General features: G+C 40.0%; 1 protein-coding gene across 1 annotated transcript in view; it reads right to left on the bottom strand.

Annotated features, from left to right (window-relative positions):
• LOC139448078 (fas apoptotic inhibitory molecule 1-like) overlaps positions 1-20,006 on the bottom strand; it is a 60,276-nt gene that overhangs the window by 22,261 nt on the left and 18,009 nt on the right. Inside the window, exon 3 of the mRNA XM_071229589.1 lies at positions 7,381-7,484. Within this exon, the coding sequence (XP_071085690.1) occupies positions 7,381-7,484 (104 nt within the window). The remainder of the gene's footprint in view (positions 1-7,380; positions 7,485-20,006) is intronic.

Raw genomic sequence — 20,006 nt, 5'->3', positions numbered from 1 at the left:
TGGTCCAATTTAGTGTAGACAAGCTGTCAGTCTCATGTGGTCCAGGCATAGCAGTTCCTGTCGTGGTCCCATCTAGTGCAGCAGACAAGCTCTCAGTCTTAGGTGGTCCAGGCATAGCAGTTCCTGCCGTTGTCCCATCTAGTGCAGACAAGCTCCCAGTCTCAAATGGTCTAGGGATAGCAGTTCCTGCCGTGGTCCCATCTAGTGCAGCAGACAAGCTCTCAGTCTCAGGTGGTCAAGGGATAGCAGTTCCTGCCGTGGTCCCATCTAGTGCAGACAAGCTCTCAGTCTCAGGTGGTCCAGGCATAGCTGTTCCTGTCGTGGTCACATCTAGTGCAGACAAGCTCCCAGTCTCAGGTGGTCCAGGCATAGCAGTTCCTGTCGTGGTCTCATCTAGTGCAGCAGACAAGCTCTCAGTCTCGGGTGGTCCAGGTGGGACAACGTTGGGAATACAAACACCATGCAGTGTCTGAAGTCGTCTCCTTGTTGCTTCTTGACGATGTTACACACGGGTATGGAAGTCACAGCCCAAAGAACATCATCGTAGTCGATAATGGATCCAGGGGGAGCTGGAGAAGGCTGCAAAACAAATTACCGCTCAACCTCTGGGACGCCCGTATGCCCATGTTGATAGAAAAGTCGGGAAAAAGACCGAAACTGAATAATTGACAGGGCCCAACGACAAGGAAATAAGCAGAAAGACTGAAAGACTTAACATACACCAGGAGTGTTTTCATGGCAACATTTTCCATAAGAATATATGCTGTCATTCAAAACTAATACTGTAAAAAAAACTTTGATAAAACCAAAAGCACATGAGAGAGTATTGTTTTCACACTTAGAGCCATGTAGGGAAAAGAAGCACACGGCTAACCACCTTAAAAACAAACAGAAAATATATTCTGCTGTGGTCTCGTGTCTGGAAACTAACTTTAGATATTCCTTTCAAAGGTGCCAGTCGGTTAGGTTATACGGCGAATTCACGGGAATATAGAGAGGTTATTTTGCAGTGTAAAATGTCAACGCCGTCAAACGTCCTTATCTGTCGAAAAGATTTCATTGGGCGTAAAAAGTAAAAAGTGATGAAAATTATATGAATGGATCACAGAAAATCAGTGATGACACCAGTGTTCGCGAAAAGAGTAAGCACAAGAAAAGCCAACTGTTCTACATATTATATACACCACTCACAGTTGGTAGGAATCTTCTGAGCGTCCAGTTTGGGGATAGATGTGACCTTTCGTTGCGTTTCTATTTTTCAGAGCTTATATTGTACATTTTCGAACGCGGGAAAAAAATCATCACGGGTATAGAAATAGATAGTTTATTGAACATGTCTTTCTTTATTAAATTACATAATGACAGACAAGTTTAAATTTTACAACAACAAACATAAAAATATCCTCTCGTATATAAGTTAAGGAGATTTCATATTTTAAAACATTCGTTTTATTTTATTTCTAAATAAATTTTTGTCGATTTTCACTGCTGAACGAAAATGAGACAACTACAGTCATATTAGTAACCCTTTACATCTCCCAGATGTCACGAAAATTCCAGAACTATTTGACTGAATAAACTGAGGTTTCTGCAAAAGTAAATATTTATCAGAATGTCTTGAAACTTCTTGAAATAGGACAGTAGATTGTAGCATGCACTGGTGTTATTTCTAATAATGCTAACTACGCGTTAAGTTTGGACTACCGTATCGGTTTCATTTTAGTTGTATATGAAATTACAATATACGAACTAACAGATGAAATGCTACCAAATTGGCTGATTGCAAGTGAACCGGCGTGTCGGTTAATGAAGGGAAGCTTGAACAGGCTGTGTTGGTTGGAGTCAAGCTTTTTGTGATACAAAAATACTTCAACTCGTTTATCCCGAAAGTCGTAACCAGGGAATTTTCAGAGATAGTTATGTCTGCTTTTACGACCAAGTTTACACCAACCCCGAACTTCATACATAACAGAGAGGCCGGTGTGTGTGATTGCCATTGTCGCAGGTTTTAATGCCATGTACTTTCTATAACATCAACGCAACTCCCTGTTTTATATGCGATCTATGGTGGAAGCGAATACTACATGGCAACAGAAATAAAAGTAGCCAAGAATTGCTTCCATTTCAAGTTTCAACAGTTCACTTTACGTACGTCACCTATCATTTATACATGTATATACGACCGTGTTTTTTAGAACATGTTTTGTCACGTTTGTGAAGAATAATACTTAGTATAACATGATAATCTTAATAATACTTAATAAAACATAATAAGTGGCATACAATTACAGGTTGACGGCGGATAATTCTGGATTAACAAAATATTTTTATTCTTTCGGCGGACGAGCAATTTGCAGGCGTCGAATGAGTTTGGTTTGACGTCGCTTTTAAGAGTATTCCAGTTATATTACGGCGTGTCAGCTTAATGTGGGAGGAAAGCCCGAAGTGATGCAGGTCTCAGACGTTTACCACTTCGGTGAAACCCACAAGCACAGGTATGGTGCTGACAAACCTAGAAACATAACTGGGGCGAACCGGGATTCGAACCCACAATCATAGGTTTCTGGCATGCCCATGGGACACATCTCTGAACAGCGAATCACGGCGTCTTGAACGACCTGGCCACCCGTGCCCCCGCAGTCGATGAGAAACAAGTACTGGGTAGTAAGGAGCCTTAATTTCATCCAATATTCTGAAAAGTCATCGACCACAAAACTCTGACATACATGTACCGTATTCGACGTAATAAGCGCCCCGGCCTAATAAGCGCCCACGGCAATATTTGCTAATATATTGGCGAGTGAACAATCCCAATTAGCACCCCTTCTGATTGATCAATGTACCCAAGACGTATTTATGCACCCTTAATTATGGACAATTCAATTCTGGAAAAAAAATTCTGGCTGTCAGCATAAACCACGAAATTTATCTTTTTTACTCTGATTTTTTCACCAAAATAATATATTAATAAGAGCCCCCTGTTTCTATTTTTGAGAGAGCCCTAGACGCCTATTACGTCGAATACGGTATATAGATGTTCAAGAAGCCTGTGGTGTTGTGACTCATGGCGGTTCCACCTCTTTCACCAAAGTGTCTCACTTCGACCTGACTCACTTCGGGCTTTCCTCCCACATCAAGCTGACACGTTGTGATATATTGGTTGGTTGGTTGGTTGATTGTTTAACGCCGCACTCAGCAATATTCCAGCTCTATGACGGCGGTCTGTAAATAATCGAGTCTGGACCAGACAATCCAGTGAATAATATCATGAGCATCGATCCACGCAAATGGGATCGATGACATGCATCAACCATCCAAGTCAGTGAGCCTGATCACCCGATCCCGTTAGTCGCCTCTTTCGACAAGCATAGTCGCCTCTTACGACAAGCATAGTCGCCTTTTACAGCAAGCATGGGTTGCTGAAGACCTATTCTACCCCGGATCTTCACGGGTCCGTTGTGATATAGCCCGGATACTGTTCAAAGGCTGCAGTCATTTGAGTGCAAACCACATTATTAAATAACTCCCTGCCCCCAATATTTTTGAATATCAAAAGGGAAGTTCTGTTTGTCTGTTTCATTCCGTCCTTGATGAGCTTTGAGCTGCGTTAAATGTCAACCAGACAACAACGTACAGAATGAGTGCAAATGGCGTGTTCTGTTAATCCTTCATATTTTTTTCAAGAATAATTACTGCTCGAGTCCCGTTTTATGACTGAATGGTCGCAGTTCCGATTGGGCCAAGAGCATGTTTGCTTGTTAAACTATGTCAGATACACAACTGATTATTGATCGCCGACATCCACGTGGACGCGGAGACTAAAGCGCCTACATTGTGTTGCACAACATCAATCATGCTCACATAAAGGCGATGGGACACCATGCAAACAGCACCACGATCGCACAATTGTACACAAACACGACCAAAACACCAACAATCTACCGCAGCTTTTAATGAAAAAGGAAAATCACGGAAAGTTGCAACGATGGAGAGGTTTTCATTTGTATTCAATATCGGGACTGTATTGGTTATTGTTCGTCCAGGGGAGAGTTGTTTGTAAGGAGAATTGATCCACGCCCATTGATCGTTATTTATTATCGTATTCACAAACACGAGACGTATTCCGCACTTAATCACATACTGCTTTCTGATTGGATGAAGGAAAGGGTAGACATGTATCACTGCGCGGTTTGCAGATCTAAGTCTTATCCGCCTTTCACGCTACATGTGAGAGCTTGAGTTTTACCAAAGGGAGTCATGTGCGCACTGACAGTTTAGAGTTGTTACCTAAAGCCCGTGGCTTGAAGAACAAGCTTAGTATTTCTGCATTTTGCGCTTCCTTGAGACATATGTACACCCTATTAATTAACCACTGAACTAATCGCAATGGATTTTTTCTGGCGTAAATACTTTATTATGTCCGATGCAATTCCCTATTTTGAAATATTCCCGAAAATTTAGAAAAATACTGGTATTTGAAAAATGCATTCTTTTGATACATTTTAGTCATTAAGCCATTTTAAAATTCGACATTCGTACATTAAGAACATTTCAAAATCTCATTCATCCAAAATATTCCAAACAGTTGATAAATATTTGAACATTCCTTAAATTATGTAAATTTAATTTCCCAAACACTGTCCTCATCAAATCTCCTTCTTTAGAATAAAATGTGTTTCTCCAAGTCCATAATTTGCAAAACAATGTTTTCCTGTTTTTTTACCGACAGAGCGTAAAATGTCATCATGTTTGTTTTCAAACTTTTTTTCGGGGTTGTTTGGTTCGCGTCAATGTCATCGAGGTCGGGTGGTTTGTGTAATCGAAAAATATTATTTAAAAATAATTGACAGCTTTATATGCTACTTTAGATATATGTTAATTCTGTAAGATGCACTACAGCGTAACGCAACATCATAGTTGGCGTTGTGTAGGTTGGAGTGTGTTGTGCATAGTTACGTGTTATATTCCCCTGTGATACAAGGGTGGAATCTGCCGACAATGCACTCAATGTTCAAGAGCGCGTGTTTATTGCTTCTTCTAGTTGAGTCAATAATTCCAAAGTCTGTCTTTGGTGCCTTCTGTTTAAATTGATTAAAACGCAATTGTTTTCCAAAGAAATTCAGGTTTTTAAATCAATACTTATCATTGTCATAGATTTATGAACGCATTAATAATGCGGGTACGATGGCTCGATTGGAGATACACGTCCATGGGGAAATTAGTTTTTTAGTGATATTCTACCTACTCGATCGCTGTGCCTTGTCATTTGGATGTTTTGTTCGTTTCAAGGTGTCCGGTCTCCGAAAAGGTGGTTGTGTTTGGTTCTGGTGTTCCTATTGAGTTTGATTTTTAGCTATTTATCTTCTTAAGGTGCAGGGGAGAGGGGTAGTCTAGGGGTTAAAGCGTTTACTCGTCACACCGAGGACCGGGGTTCGATTCATCGCATGGGTTTGTTTGTTTTTTGTTTAACGCCAGACTGGAACAGACAATCCAGTGATTGACATCACAAACATCGATCCACGCAATTGAGATCGATGACATGCATCAACCAAGTCAGCAAGTCTGACCACCCGATCCTGTTAGTCGCCTTTTACGACAAGCATGGGTTGCTGAAGACCTGTTCTACCACGGATCTTCACGGGTCTCATCGCATGGGTGTATTATGTCAATTTGTGGTGTCCCCAGACGTCATATTGTTGGAATATTGCTAACAGTGGCGTAAAAGTGAGTGAGTTGGGATTAGCGCCGCTTTAAACGAATTGTTCGAATACACGATCGCGAAAGATTTGCAGAAAATGTAACTTACAGAAAGGTCGCGGAATGGCCCCTTTTTATCGATCAATACACTACTTATAATTATTTTCAACCTTTTTGTACAATGTTTCCATCGAGTGATGGCCAAACATTTAACATGCGATTCAAACATACAATATGAATCCTACAATACAACATCATTTGAAATAAATAATTCTCACTTTTAAACGTTCTGGTATTATGACCACACAAACTAAACGTTGGTTAAATCTAACCAACAAACATCAGTGAAACTATGCATATGAGTTTGTATTAAATTTTAAATTTTGAGGGGGAAATTGTTGTTTGTACCCCAGAGTTATGTAGTTCTACCTGCAGAATTTTGATAATTTTACTGCAGAATTCTTCTTGGATTGCAGTTATATCACGGCCTAGAGCGGTGTAAAACAATACTTAAGTATCAACATGACACAATAACGCCACCGATATAACCACAGTTCAAACATACATTAATGTTGCTCAATCCCGTGGCAGTATTCTAGCCATATCACCGCGACCTCCCACGCTGTTACATGTTTTGTTTGTTTGTTTGCTTAACGCCGCACTCGGCAATATTCCAGCTATATGGCGGCGGTCTGTAAATAATTGAATCTGGACCAGACAATCCAGTGATTGATATCATGAGCATCGATCCACGCAATTGGGATATGATGACATGCATCAAACCAAGTCAGCCTGACCACCCGATCCCGTTAGTCGCCTCTTACGACAAGCATAGACACTTTTTACGGCAAGCATGGGTTGCTGAAGACCTATTCTACCCCGGATCTTCACGGGTGTGGAGATGACCAAATGGGATCACGTTGGTCTTCGAGAAGATTATTTACAAGACGGCTGCTGACAGCTCAAAAGGAAAACATGCTGATCATAACTAAACATTGATAACTGGAAATATTCACTGTCATAAGGGCTGAACGTCTTTAACGACTAATCACTCTACTGACTACACAACAACACCGACTAGTGTACCGCGATGCCGTTTTAATGTGAAATGGGCGAAACATCACACTAAAAAAAAATGTTCCCTTCTAAAAATGTTGTAAATCAGTTCACTGCAACTATTGTAAAGAAAAACAATGAACTGGCCAGAATTTGAATTTTGAAAAATTGAATTTCGAAAAATAAGTGTTTTGTTTATTTGTTGTTTAACGCCGCACTCAGCAATATTCCAGCTATATGGCGTCGGTCTGTAAATAATTGAATCTGGACCAGACAATCCAGTGATTGACATCATGAGCATCGACATGCATCAACCAAGTCAGCGAGCAAATAAGTAGACCTTTAAAAAGACCAAGGGTTCAGCATTATGAGGGGAAGAGCACTTTAAATTTTAGAAAAAAAAGGAAATTATTTTCTGCTTCTAAACACTCACAATGTGATAAATAAGAAAATGATCATTTTTTTGCCTTGAGTTTTCTTCTTTGCCTTGTATATTAAGAGGAGACAACTTCGTTATCAATTACTCAAAAGAATTGACAGATTAACTATAGTAAACTGAAAGATTCGGGTGTTGTTTAACTTTCTTTGTGTAGTATATGACAGAATGAAAGGGAAATGTGGACTCACGAAAGAGGATGTTGAAGACGACGCCCTCCATGTGGAATGTCCAGTTCTTCTCCATCTTGTTGTGGTTCTTCTCCTTCTCCTTCTCCTTCTCGAGACGGCTCTTCCTGGAGGAGACAAACCACCACATCAGATTCAAACTCAGGCTCAATCACACGCCTAGCTGTAAATACATTACTGTGAATGATCTTCACCAATTTACACCTCTGTAGCGTGGTAATTAGGTGGCTCAAAGGTTCGAGTGTTCTCTGATGGATCGGGTTTGATTCAATTCATGGAATACTTTGACATAGGCTTACGCATAATGTGGGGCGGACGGGTAGCCTTGTGGTTAAAGCGTTCGCTAGTCAGGCCGAAGACCTGGGTTCGATTCCTGACATGGGTACAATGTGTGAAGCCCATTTCTGGTGTCCCCCGCCGTGATATTGCGGGAATATTGCTGAAAGCAGCGTAAAAACAAACTCACTCACTCACTCCATTCATTGGCACAATGTGTGAAGTCCATTCCCGGTGTTTCCCCGCCGTGATATTGCGGGAGTATTGGTAAAAGCGGCGCAAAATCATACTCATTCACTCATCCCCACTGTGATATAGCTTTGATACGACGGCACACCGTGTAACACCAAACTCACTCACTCATTTAATCACGATAATGGTATTTATACCACTCAACGTTTGATAGGGATAATTAAATGTCATTCTGATTAAATATACATTTGACATATTATGAGAATCATATTTGTGTATCATGTAAATATTAAAATATCCCTCTCAAAAGTGGAGCAGTATAGTACGATTAAGTGATTAAGAAAAACAAGGTGATACGGATATGAATATTTAAATATATCCGCAATCCTGTTTCGGGTAATGCTTGGAAATTAAAACTGATTGTCTTTCTTTTGTTTGTTTGTTAGTCTGTTTGTTAGTTTGTTAGTCTGTTTGTTTGTTAGTCTGTTAGTCTCTTTGTTTGTTAGTCTGTTTGTTGTTTGTTTGTTTGTTTGTTTAATCGTGGCCTGTACATGATGAATCTGGACCAGACCAACCAACCAGTGATTGATATTATGAGTAACGACCCGCGCCGTCGGGGTACGATGGCACACAATCAACCAAGTAAACGTGTGTGACCTCCCGATCTATTAACTCGCCCTTTACGACCAAAGGGGACAGTTCAGACCCTGAATACCATCACGTGACATCCTGTGATTGGTGCATCTTCTTTATTCTCTGCGCGGCTTTTATCCCTAAGACATCTCGAACTCTAAACAATTTGTTTGCTAAGCGCGGAGACGGGTAATGCCTTAATCATCAAATGACGTAATTTTAAAGATCAATCCTTCTTGGTTGATTTATATGTCGCTTTGACTGAAAGAAACATCAATTATTACCAAAATAAATTTGTGCAATGACTTTTTCACAGAGATAGACCTAATCGTTAAATCAGTACTTAGGGGTCGATTGAGATCAATGGCTTCCGGCTACATACCCCTAGATAAAACTCATCAACCAACTGTCGTTGGACACAGCAACATGGCTAGATATTTGCTACAGAAACATGTCTGCTTCGACACGCAGCCACAACATGGATTTTTCAAGTATCAGAACTGTTATGAAGAATGACGTCAACTAGATCCCCGCTGCTTAATGTCGGGCATATTGGAACCGGAAATGACGTTTATGGAAGGGAGAAATTACTAAATCTCCGCGCTTTAGATTAAAGATATTTCAACACCGAATTGTTCGATAAACATTATGAGGTTAAACGACACCAATATACCAAAGAGCAACAACTCGCAGGGTAGTGTAAACCTTTTCAAGTGCCTCCACTTCTGTGGCTATTGTTTTGTTGATTGAATGTAAATGTGTATCGAAAATCAATAAAGTTTCCAAATTAGTCCCACAATCCAATACGTGGCTGCATACACCTCGGGATAGGAGCCCCCGCGGGGAGAAGATCACCCAATATCAGAGAACAGTCACACTGCTTGAAGGCCTTTAACAAACTTAATCTCATGATAGTTCAAACTCATTGCCATGCAGATTAGCATATTAAAACATTCACGGTTTTGTAAATACATAACATTTAAACAAATAATTAAAATCCAAGACAAAGGTTCTCGACTATTATTCCCGGCAAGGAAAATCAATTTGATCCAAGACACACTGCATGAGGTAGAGGATATATCGATGAAAACCGGGTTTACAGTGTGCTGGCGTAAAAAATGAGTGCGTTCCTATGAAATAAGCTTACCATATCTTAACTATCGTTAGCAATACGATACAAGGTCGTTGTCTTTGTTTAAAACTGTTTTTTACTTACTTGGGTTGTTTCATAATGAACACATGCTTGCGATTATTTCGGTGCTTTTTCTGTTTGTTTGTTTGTTCTTAAACGCCGCTATGTGACGGTGGTTTGTAAAAAATCGAGTTTGGACCAGACAATCCAGTGATTGATATCATGAGCATCGATACACACAATTGGGATACGATGGCATGTATCAACCAAGTTAGCGAGTCTGACCACCCGATCCCGGTAGTTGCTTCTTACGACAAGCATAGTCGCCTTTTACGACAAGCATAGTCGCCTTTTACGACAAGCATGGTCTCCTTTTACGGCAAGACAAACCCGTGAAAACAGGAGCCATTAAAAGCGACAACACTATATCCATAATGATAATAAGAAGAAGAAAAAAAAGAAGAAGAGAAGAGCGAGTGAGTATGGATTAACGCCGCTTTTACCAATATTCCAGCAATATCAAGGCAGGGGACACCAGAAATGAGCTTTACACATTGTACTCATGTGGAAAATCGAACCCGGGCCTTCGGCGTGACGAGCGAACGCTTTACCCACTAGGCTACCCGACCGCCCTAGAAGAAGAATAAGAAGAAGAAGACGCGTAAGACATATCTGCTAAAAGCTGAGTTCAATGTACGAGTACAACCATATCATAAGCATGTGTTTATGAATCACTACCAAATAGCATTAACAACATGCGCCTGCAGTTGTGTTTGCAAAGATCCTTTTGGAAGAATTTCTTAAACTTAGGGTAATTCAAGCGCCATGTTGTTAGTACGCAGGGCACCTATAAGCAAATTTGAAAAGTCACATTAGCGCCGCGATCTGAATATCGGACCAACAGTCGGTCCCGTCTGTGCATTCAAAATGGGGGGTACGGGTGGCCCAGTCGTCTAAGGCGCCGCGATTCGCTGTGCAGAGTTGCGTCCCTTTGGCATGCCAGAAACCTATGATTGTGGGTTCGAATCCCGGTTCGCCCCGATTATGTTTCTAGGTTTGTCAGCACCATACCCGTGCTCGTGGGTTTCACCGAAGTGGTAAACGTTTAAGACCTGCATCACTTCGGGCTTTCCTCCCACATTAAGCTGACATGCCGTGATATAACTGGAAAACTGTTAAAAGCGGCGTTAAACAAAACTCACTCACTCACTCGAGCATTCAAAATGGTTCGTTTTTTTGGGGTCTATCAGCTGAATTTATATCACGTTCGTACCATTTTGGAAGAGGGAATCAGAATTCTCGACAAAGACATTCATGTTAGCTGTACCACCCTATGCTGAAGACGTGAAAGTCAACAAACTCAAGTCTGCTTGCACGTCAGTGACAGCTTCGAACGAAGGGCAAGGTCACCACCGGAATAAGAAAAGACAACCGTGATCTTCTCACAGCGTTGTACGCTAGAGATAGGGAATGTTATTGTTCACATTTGGGATATTTTGGGCCACATAATCAGAAATCAGGCACACTTCTAAGGAGTTTTCGAATGGTTTGTATCGGAAATGTTCACTTTGAGTGATCTGGTCGTGCAGTCGTGAACAAACAACTCCCGAAACAGTGCCACAATATACGCTTCGAAGAGGACACCGATGGCACAACCGGATCATCCCAAGTAAGTTTAAACCAGATAGTTGAAACTGACATCATTTCACCACGCTTGTCCTTTTACGTTAAATCAAGTTAATAGTTCCGAAAGTGGTCGGGTGCGTCACGCTCATGGGGACCCTCGCTCTATTGATCGGTAGTCGTACACTGTAAATGGATATAGCTCCATTGTATAGTGTCTGTAAAAGCTCCATGCATAACTTGTATAGAATGCAAACCGAATTTGATGCGTGTGACTATCTGGTTTGATTTAATGAAGTGTTTGTAAATATCTCTCGCTCTCATGAGATTGCTTCGGTTCTGCCATGTAGTTGCAAAATGAATGACGTCTCGTGATTTTTTTATGAATGAAAATAGTAGTCCCGGTGTGACAGAAGTCACGGTTATCCAATCCAAATGTCGTATCAGGTCAATATATATGATATACACATGGATGAATGTCCTTATCAGGTCAATATATATGATATACACATGGATGAATGTCCTTATCAGGTCAATATATATGATATACACATGGATGAATGTCCTTATCAGGTCAATATATATGATATACACATGGATGAATGTCCTTATCAGGTCAGTATATATGATATGCACATGGATGAATGTCCTTATCAGGTCAATATATATGATATACACATGGATGACCGTCGTATCAGGTCAATATATATGATATGCACATGGATGAATGTCCTTATCAGGTCAATATATATGATATACACATGGATGACCGCCGTATCAGGTCAATATATATGATATACACATGGATGAATGTCCTTATCAGGTCAGTGTATATGATATACACATGGATGACCGTCCTTATCAGGTCAATATATATGATATACACATGGATGACCGTCCTTATCAGGTCAATATATATGATATGCACATGGATGGATGTCCTTATCAGGTCAATATATATGATATACACATGGATGAATGTCCTTATCAGGTCAGTATATATGATATACACATGGATGGATGTCCTTATCAGGTCAGTATATATGATATACACATGGATGAATGTCCTTTGGTCAGTATATATGATATGCACATGGATAACTGTCTGTATCAATTCAATATATATTTTATGCACGTGGATGGCCGTCCTTATCAGGCCAATATAATATTTTATGCATATGGATGACCGTCCTTATCAGGCCAATATGATATTTTATGCATATGGATGACCGTCCTTATCAGGTCAATATATATTTTATGCATATGGATGACCGTCCTTATCAGGTCAATATATATTTTATGCATATGGATGACCGTTCTTATCAGGCCAATATAACATTTTATGCATATGGATGACCGTCCTTATCAGGTCAATATATATTTTATGCATATGGATGACCGTCCTTATCAGGTCAATATATATTTATGGATGACCGTCCGTATCAGGTCAATATATATTTTATGCACGTAGATGACCGTCCGTATCAGGTCAATATATATTTTATGCATATGGATGACCGTCCTTATCAGGTCAATATATATTTATGCATATGGATGACCGTCCTTATCAGGTCAATATATATTTTATGCATATGGATGACCGTTCTTATCAGGTCAATATATATTTATGCATATGGATGACCGTCCTTATCAGGTCAATATATATTTATGCATATGGATGACCGTCCGTATCAGGTCAATATATATTTATGCATATGGATGACCGTCCGTATCAGGTCAATATATATTTATGCATATGGATGACCGTCAGTATCAGGTCAATATATATTTATGCATATGGATGACCGTCCGTATCAGGTCAATATATATTTATGCATATGGATGACCGTCCGTATCAGGTCAATATATATTTATGCATATGGATGACCGTCCGTATCAGGTCAATATATATGATATGCACATGGATGACCGTCCTTACGCATCGTGGCTTCTCTAACAAGGTCGGTCAAATGAAAATGATATACACATAGCTGCGTGGCTATATCAGTCCTTCACTTCTACACAGACCATGGCTGCTCTGCCCTGAAGAAACTAAATATAGTATATACACATTAAGATGCAACAAGATATATTTAAAAAACACCATGGCTGCTCTGCCATATAAGGGCAAAATATTCGATATACGCAACATGGCCGCTCCATACCATAGCCTTCCAACATTGTCTCGGTTTAGCTTTATCTTATAAGAAATCGCAAAAATGACTTTAACTATAGCCATTACTCAATAGTCCGAACTAAAAGATACTTCAAAGAATAATTGTATGGAACTAAACCCTAGACTAATCAATATGAATGAACACTTAAAATTCTAAACATTCCAATAAAATTTCAGAATTTTACACTCGTGAAACGTATGGTGACAAAACGTCATCGAGGTTACTGATTATCAGCAATCAACATAGAACTCAACACAACGCTACAGACAATGGTCGACTCAAATAAGGATTCAAAGGAAATACTCTTTGAATTTTATCGAATTTACATTGGATAACACTCATGGATCTTTAGTGCTCGGGTGGTCTGAGATTGTGCTGGGCTAGGCTGTAGAACCGGATCTATACGCCTAGCTCTCACCGCCTCTTGTGACAACACGTTTCCGTAGGTTTTACATGCATACGACGACAGGAATAATTTCTACAGCAATGATGTTGATATACCTCAGAATATACATTATAATCAATAGCTTACATGGCATTTACACAAAAGAAAGGTTTAGTATATACAAAACCTGTATTTCAATAATTATCAAATAGTGATTACGTACAACTATTGTTTTCAATTCTCGGAAAGAGGGAGACTTTGAAGTGAAAGGCAAGTTCTGTAAGACGCTGGCTGTTCACTCATTGATCCCGCGCCGAGGCCTGTTTACATCAATGTATTGTCGATCAATAGTTTGTTGAAATCAATTATTTCGACGCTATGGAGCTGGGACGGGATTGCCTGTTCTACCGGCAGAGTACATGCTTACCCATTATTGCGAACACCTGGTGTCATCACTGATTTTCAGTGATCCATTGATAAAACTGTCACCGCTATTTTGACATTTACGCCCAATGGATCTGTTTCGGCAGATATTCGAGATTGGTTATTTTCTGTCATTGACGTCATATATTCGTTTAATCTTAAAAGTTTTTCCATAAAAAATGAAACGCCAGGGAATAACAGTCTCAATTATTCGCTGAAAAAGATTAACATATTTTTGTGTCATCGACAAACACATAATTGGGTACCTCCTGACAGGTATTTCTTCGTAATCTTGGTTAACAAATCTTACGGATCCCCCCCCCCAGTCGTTATCAAATATATTATATTATTTGAAGTACTATAATTAAATTTGTGGAAGATTTAAACATAAAACACCCTCCACACCGTCTCGTTTCCCATCTAACATTTTAAGGATAATGATAAATAAATTTAAATATAAATAATAATATTAAATATTGTTTTTTTTATTCCATTCTTATCGAATTACCGAGCTGATCTTTTTGTCCCCAAATCCGTAACCTTTAAAATAGAAAATAAGTGCCCTTTGGGAGTAAAATCGTATATTTATTAAACATTTTGCTTTTTTAAAGTTCAAGTTTTCTAAGATTTAGAGGTATTTTAACATTAATGCATTAATGCCTCGTCCTGTTATTGGCCCAGGGAACACACCAAAAAAGTCCGCGCAATTCTCGATGAATCCTCCGTTCTTACAGTTTTGTCAACACACGTTATCTCTCTTATCACCAAGGACAACTGTGAAAGGAGCCAAGCGCCGTGCAATATTGGTAATTACTTCCTGAGATCTCCAATGGGGCTTTGGACTTTGTGACTTGAAAGTACATGGTCAATTCATTCAAAGCGGTTTTGATCTTTTGGTTTAACGAAACATGACATGTCTTGATCGGTGTGAATGATGTCTATTCATCAAAGATTTCAATTGACAATTTTTTCAAAGTGTGTTGTTATCTTTTAATTTGTCATAAAATATGTTGTGTACACGGAGTTTATTCATAAATATCACATATACTACTGACAAAATGTACGGCAACTAATGATTTGAGGGTACAGAAGTTTAGTTGAGGTGTACATTTACAATACAACGGCGTTGCATCTGAACGCAGCATCTAATCACAATGAAATTTCACCTCATGCATGAACAGCGAAAGTGTGTTCGCCTGTAGGGGAACTCACAATCACTAATGTTTGTTTGTTTGTTATTTAATCGCACTAAGCAATATTCTAGCCATGTGACGGCGGTCTGAAAACAATCGAGTCTTGACTAGACAATCCAGCGATTGATATCATGAGCACCGATCTACGCAAGAGGGATACGATGACACGCATCAACCAGGTCAGCGAGCCTGACCACCCGATCCCGTTATTCTCCTCCCACGACAAGCAAAGCCGTCTTTTACGGCAAGCATAGTCGCCTCGTAGGACAAGTATGGGTTGCCGAAGGCATATCAATCACTAATGCAACTGAGCTAAGCACACGATTAAAAATGCCTCCGAGATGGTACCTCAATGAACAGACTAAATCATGAATTGTTGGTCAATATCCCAAGTTGTCCAAAAAGTGAATTTCTCGTCTGTGGGATTTATCAACACCAGAGATGGACTGAGCGCCCATGGCGTTACACCATGTTTAGAGACGAATCAAGCTTTTGCCTCGATTCACAGATGGCAGAAAATGTTATTGGCGACGTAGCGGCGAGCGGTATGCTAGCGCAACCATTAATGACCATGGTCGGTAATGGGTCAGTTGTGTAATAGAGTGAGGCGGTATCACACATGACAGGCGAACTGATTTGGTAATTGAGAATGGACATTTGTCAGGCCAGCGATATTTTGACGAATTGTTTTTGTCCTGTCGTTCTATTCGTTAGAATTATCGGCAGATATTCTAACTTGCAAGATGACAATGCCAGATCCCGTCACTATCTCTGACGAGATAATATACGAACATAAAACTGCCTTGCTAAGTCCCCTGGCGCGCGGAGAGGGTACGCCGGAGACCCAGCACCACCAACGACACACAGCTTTGGGAAGCTCTTCAGGCGGATTGGCGGGCAATACTAAGTGCAACAGTACCCAAGTTCATCAACAGTATGCCGTCATGGCGAACATGAATTAATCATAGCTGACAATAGATATTAACTTTTTTCTACACATGTATATAATCGTCTAGCTTTATGGAATATTGTTTGAATAAATATTTATACGGATATTGAAGGGCAAAAGTGGGTACACGTGCACCTGACAAATACAGTAAACTACGTTTATTACGAATACGCTTATAACGAACTGACGGTTATCACGAACATATTTTTGTCCGGGCCATTTGCAATATATATATTGTATGTATGTTTACAGCGAACTACGGTTATAACGAAGTCGCAACAAAGATTCGATCTATCTGTACCTGGTTCTGTACCTTATGTAGTATTTGTTATGACGCATTTTCAGGTTGTATTTCACAAACACTTAAAGATGAACAAAGCCCTTGAGCCTCGTTTTGAGTTACAACTGAGGAAATTATGCATACTGCTCCGTTCGGTGACGTACCTTAGCCATCTCTTCAACAAGCACTGTCGCCAGGCATCAAGCTAGTCACTCATCAGCGACACGTGATATTAAAATATCAATACATTTTATAAATAAATTACTTCAAAATCCAGGGTACAAAAATCAATACCCATGGGAAGGTGTGCAATTAAAGTTATATGAGAGTGGCGTTCTTATCCAGAGTAAGGGTCAGACCATTTGATACGTAGGGGTGGGTGGGTAGGATCATGTTTTTTTCTTTCTTCATTTTGAGAGGCGGATACTTTTTTTTCCATAAAAGAGAGCAGAGATTTCTTTTGACGTCACATTTCAAATTCAACATATGGAAAGAATGGTTACATTTTCTCACTGTTCACTAAAGCAGTCCAGATGTAGGTGATTTTAAAACAGTACATTGAAAGTAACAGTATAACAAAGCAGTTCTATAAGAATTTTTTTTTTATATAACAGATTGTGTAGGAAAAGTCAAGTATGCATTTTCTTCAGGGTGGCAGAAAACCGGTCAACGTGACATGTTTGTACTAACAACTATCGAGGAATGTACTTTTCAGGTACTGATATTGTGGATGACGGACATTAATAGCACAACTTTTGAAGTAAACTGGTGAAGAAATGTTATCAAATTGACATTTGGACATGTTGGGTCCAAACCCCGAATAGTGGAACAAAATGGTTGAGAATCAATCAAAACACAACCGAAACAGTTTGCTGAGTACTGAACGTGCTAAATTACCCAGGGCAATGGGACTTGAGTTGGAAGTGAAACTTTGGCTGCCCTCAAGCATGCCATCCCGCCAAGGTATGGGTATAAAAGGAATGATGTACTTTTCATTCAAAACCCAAACCGTAAGATTAACCTTACAACAGAAAGAACAGTTTGTTGGTAGATGCACCAAGGAACAATGCATGTCCACGTTGCAAGAAGTTTTGACTGTAGACGAAGATAGTCACCAGGCACATGGCCTGATTCAGGCAGACTGGGCGGAAGTGAGACAGGCCACCGGATGTCACCACCACCAAGGAAACTGTACATGCGCATCCTCCATCTGAGGAACGATATTATCACTGTGACGTCATCAGATGAGACAGTCATCCTGTCACTGGACAATGTTCAGAAGACTGCGTCAGTACAATGTCAGACATTGCAGACCACTACGAGAAACTGGTAAAGAGTCATGTTCACAGGAGAGAGCAGAGTCAAGCTTTTCCTGGCAAATGGAATAATTTGTGTCAACCTCCGACAAGGAGAACATTGTTATATTCAAGATGTCGAACCGTTTGGAGGTGGCAGCATCTGTAGCCCTGTCAGTGCGGCATCATCAGTCCTGTCAATGCGGCATCATTAGTCCTGTCAAGGCAACATCTATCATGAAGAGCCTCCACATTAATCAAACCACGCCCTCCCGTCGTAATTGGTAAATATAAGCGATTGAGGGAAGAGCTAGGGTGGTGGGATCTATTGTCTGACATGATTCTTTGTGTGAGGGTGTCAGTACCCTGAATTTCTTGTTTCGTCCCATCAACAACAATGAATCCGAAAGGACGGGCACAACATAAGTAGTTGTGGCTTTTATTTTATTGCGAGCATTCAGTTCTGAACTCCAGATTTTCTTTAGTCTACATTTGTACTCTGCCCGAAGCTTGCCCTTGATATGGGCATTCTGGGGTTTGTCCCTAATTTACATCCCTAAGTACGTATAAACCTGACCTTCCACGAGATGGTCAATAACTCTTCCAAGTAAACTGACTGATCCTCCCTCTTCTACCTTTCCACGTTTCAAATGAAGAATGTTGCATTTGTCGAGTCCAAAGGACATACCATTAGAAAAGGACTCAACTCAAAAAGGACTCAACTCGAAAAGGAGACTCTGTATTTTGAGTGTAGATCCTCCATTGGCAATAAATTCAAGGTCATCCATGTCAAGGAGGTGAGTAAGGGGTGTTGGGGATCTGTGCTGAGGAGGTCCGGGATGACAACCTTCCTCTTTGCTAAGCAAAAAGCTTAAAGGATTTAATGACAAACCGAAAAGCAAAGGACTGAAAGAATCGCCCTGTAATATTCCTCTTCTAATAGAAATGGGTTCCGAAGTCACCACCTGCCCCTGCGAATACATCTCAAGTTGAGTTGACCAGCAATTCATTAAAGACTTGAGTAAAAAAAGTAGTCGCTCGGGGAGGTCAATACATTCCAGTGACTTCAAAATACATTCGTGAGGTACAGAATCATAAGCTTTTCTGTAGTCTATCCAACACATTGAGAGGTTACGGTGGTAAGTTTTAGACTCTTCAGGGATCATTTTCTGAACCAGCAATTGATCCTTACAACCCCAACATCCCTTTCTGGTCCCTTTCTGCTCCATGTAGATAATGTCATTGGAAGCGCAGTACGATACTATAGATAAGAAAGACACCCTTTAAATAGTTTGTACTGTGTATTATTATTATTATTATTATTATATTATTATTATTATTATTATTATTATTATTATTATTATTATTATTATTATCATTCAAATCTAGATATACAGCTATACGTTGCCATCATACAGAACATGCGTACATTTTGTGGGACTTGTTTGAAGAATGTAGGACATCTCCGACTATTTTCCCCCCGAATATGTAATGGTCGGCCTCTAAGCATGGTAAATGGTATGTAAATGAAGGTTCACTACTTATTATATAAGATTGAAGTCGTGATTTGTGAGCGGCGGCTGTGTCTTTTGTTTCACGACACATTCAGCATGGCTTATGTGTAATTACAGCTTAATCTGGGTCGTTGAACTTGACAGGTTGCGTCCTTCCAGGCAGAAAAGTATTCAGCAATGACAGATTACTATTGACATATTACTATATAAAACGTCGATTATCCACCGAAACAGATCCCATTGGGCGTATCAGGCAAAATAGCGGTGAAAATCATATGAATGGGTCAGTGGAAATCACTACAGTCACGATCACCATTAGAGTCACTTTACAATTGTATTGTCGGATCAATGAGCGATTACTGCACAAAACTACCAGGGCAGAGACCGCGTCACACGTCGTATGAAGCCACCTCTTGTGATAGTTCTAGCAAAGTCACTGACACGTACATATGGGCTGAGTTACTGTGAGAGCTGGGTTTAACGCCGCTTTTAACATTGTTCCATTTATATCACGTCGTGTTAGCTTAAAGTGGGAGAAGAGCACGAACATGTGGGGA

Source organism: Haliotis cracherodii, unplaced genomic scaffold, assembly GCF_022045235.1.
Source record: "Haliotis cracherodii isolate W230 unplaced genomic scaffold, xgHalCrac1.p SCAF_7, whole genome shotgun sequence".
Classification (NCBI taxonomy): Eukaryota; Metazoa; Mollusca; class Gastropoda; order Lepetellida; family Haliotidae; genus Haliotis; species Haliotis cracherodii.
Note: the sequence above shows the minus strand (reverse complement) of the source record. Positions and strands in the feature narration are given on the sequence as shown.